Consider the following 2,916-nt stretch of genomic DNA (forward strand, 5'->3'; position numbering starts at 1 on the left):
GATAAGAAGCACCAGAGCCTGGAAGATAAGCACCAGAGCCTGGAAGATAAGCACCAGAGCCTGGAAGATAAGCACCAGAGCCTGGAAGATAAGCACCAGAGCTTGGAAGATAAGCACCAGAGCCTGGAAGATAAGAAGTACTAGAGCCTGGAAGATAAGCACCAGAGCCTGGAAGATAAGCACCAGAGCCTGGAAGATAAGAAGCACCAGAGCCTGGAAGATAAGAAGCACCAGAGCCTGGAAGATAAGCACCAGAGCCTGGAAGATAAGAAGCACCAGAGCCTGGAAGATAAGAAGCACCAGAGCCTGGAAGATAAGAAGCACCAGAGCCTGGAAGATAAGAAGCACCAGAGCCTGGAAGATAAGCACCAGAGCCTGGAAGATAAGCACCAGAGCCTGGAAGATAAGCACCAGAGCCTGGAAGATAAGCACCAGAGCCTGGAAGATAAGAAGCACCAGAGCCTGGAAGATAAGCCCCAGAGCCTGGAAGATAAGCACCAGAGCCTGGAAGATAAGTACTAGAGCCTGGAAGATAAGCACCAGAGCCTGGAAGATAAGTACTAGAGCCTGGAAGATAAGCACCAGAGCCTGGAAGATAAGCACCAGAGCCTGGAAGATAAGTACTAGAGCCTGGAAGATAAAAAATACCAGGGCCTGGAAGATAAGCATCAGAGCCTGGAAGATAAAACGCACCAGAGCCTGTACGATAAGCATCAGAGCCTGGAAGATAAACACCAGGGCCTGGAAGATAATAAGCACCAGAGCCTGGAAGATAAGAAGTACCAGAGCCTGGAAGATAAGCATTAGATGAAGAGTTTCACAAAGTAGCTTTCCAGGAAGAGCTTAATAGAGTTCCAGGAAGAGCTGAACAAAGAACTCTATGTTCTTTGTTCAGTATGAGGATACTTTGTTCAGTATGAGGATATGAACACCAAGGAAGAAGACAAGAGACCAGATACAGAAGACAGGCTGAGGATGGTGGTGGGGGCAGAGACTAACAACCCGAGAGAAGAAATATTACCCGAGGGTGAGCATAATACCAAACATGTCACCGGAGGTGCACAGCAAGAGAATAACTTCCCCAATGTTTGTGTGTTTTACAAACCTGACCACGGAAGTCAGCAAGCTCGACAACGTCATACAGAACTCTATATACGACGTATATTACACTCAGAGAGTACGATGCACCAGCACGGAGCCCACACCTGAGAAAACGTGTCAGGGAACTTGAGAAAGTATTGTCAATGATTCGTAATGATTGTATTCCCGGATTAAGGAATGAATAACTTGGTAAGAAAGTGTGAAGGAGTTAATTCTTACAACAGCAGTGGACCTGTGGCAGAAACCACTCTCTTAAACCCAGCCAAAGTGGTCAGGCCACTTAACCTTTCTTACCCCTTTCTCTCTCTCTCCCCCTCTCTCTCTCTCTCTCTCTCTCTCTCTCTCTCTCTCTCTCTCTCTCTCTCTCTCTCTCTCTCTCTCTCTCTCTCTCTCTCTCTCTCTCCCTTTGTACCCACAACCTTTCTTACTTCTCTCTTACTGTCTACCCACAACATTTCTTACATCTATCCTCCTGTCTATCCACAGCCTTTCTTACCTTTCTCTCCGCCTGTCTACCTACAAGATTTTTCACTGCTCTGTCCTATCCCAGTCTTTCTCCCTACCCATTCTTGTCATTCCTCGTATTTCCTAACAAAAAAAAAAAAAAAACTTACAACATAAGAACATAAGAAAGAAGGAACACTGCAGCAGGCCTACTGGCCCATGCGAGGCAGGTCCAAGTCTCCTACCAGCTTAAGCCAATGCCCCAACCTAGTCAGGTCAGGTCACATTCACTTAAGGAAGGAACACGGCAACTGACCTAGTAGCACAAGCTAATCAGGTCCAACTCACACCAACTCACACCCACTCATGTATTTATCTAACCTATTTTTAAAACTACACAACGTTTTAGCCTCTATAACTGTACTCGGGAGTTTGTTCCACTCATGTACAACTCTATTACCAAACCAGTGCTTTCCTATATCCTTCCTAAATCTGAATTTTTCCAACTTAAAACCATTGCTACGAGTCCTGTCTAGGCTAGATATTTTCAGCACGCTTTTTACATACCCATTATTTATTCCTGTCTTCCATTTATGCACCTCAATCATATCCCCCTTAATTCTACGCCTTTCTAGAGAGTGCAGATTCAGGGCCCTTAGTCTATCCTCATAGGGAAGATTTCTGATACATGGGATCAACTTTGTCATCCTCCTTTGTATGTTTTCCAGAGCATTTATATCCATTCTGTAATACGGTGACCAAAACTGTGCAGCATAATCTAAATGAGGCCTAACCAATGATATATAGAGTTGAAGAACAACCTGAGGACTCCTATTATTTATGCTTCTTGATATGAAGCCAAGGATTCTGTTAGCTTTATTGCGAACACTTATGCACTGTTGTCTTGGTTTCAGATTACTGCTAACCAGAACTCCTAAATCTTTTTCGCAATCCGTAATATTAAGATCTACATTATTTAGTTTATATGTGGCATGGTTATTTTCCTGTCCAACATTTAGAACTTTGCATTTGTCTATATTAAATTGCATCTGCCACTTCTCCGACCACTGCATCAGTCTATTCAAATCTTCTTGGAGTGCTTTAATGTTCTCTTCAGAACGAATTCGACGGCCTATTTTGGTTTCATTGGCAAACTTGCTTATGTCGCTCTTTATGCTCTCATCAATGTCGTTTATGTAGATTGTGAACAACAGGGGGCCCAACACTGACCCCTGTGGAACACCGTTCGTGACGCTTCCCCACTCTGATTTCTTCCCATTTATGCAAACTCTCCGTTGCCTATTTGTCAACCATGACTCGAGCAGAGAGGTTAAAGATGTGACTGAGTCACTTGGATGTCAGAAAGTACTT

General features: G+C 44.1%; 1 protein-coding gene across 1 annotated transcript in view; it reads left to right on the forward strand.

Moving 5' to 3' along the window:
• The first annotated feature begins 924 nt into the window (after positions 1 to 924).
• LOC128687804 (chitotriosidase-1) overlaps positions 925 to 2,916 on the forward strand; it is a 28,119-nt gene continuing 26,127 nt past the window's right edge. The window contains exon 1 of the mRNA XM_070090120.1: positions 925 to 1,086. Within this exon, the coding sequence (XP_069946221.1) occupies positions 925 to 1,086 (162 nt within the window). The remainder of the gene's footprint in view (positions 1,087 to 2,916) is intronic.

Source organism: Cherax quadricarinatus, chromosome 30 (genome assembly GCF_038502225.1).
Source record: "Cherax quadricarinatus isolate ZL_2023a chromosome 30, ASM3850222v1, whole genome shotgun sequence".
Lineage (NCBI taxonomy): Eukaryota > Metazoa > Arthropoda > Malacostraca > Decapoda > Parastacidae > Cherax > Cherax quadricarinatus.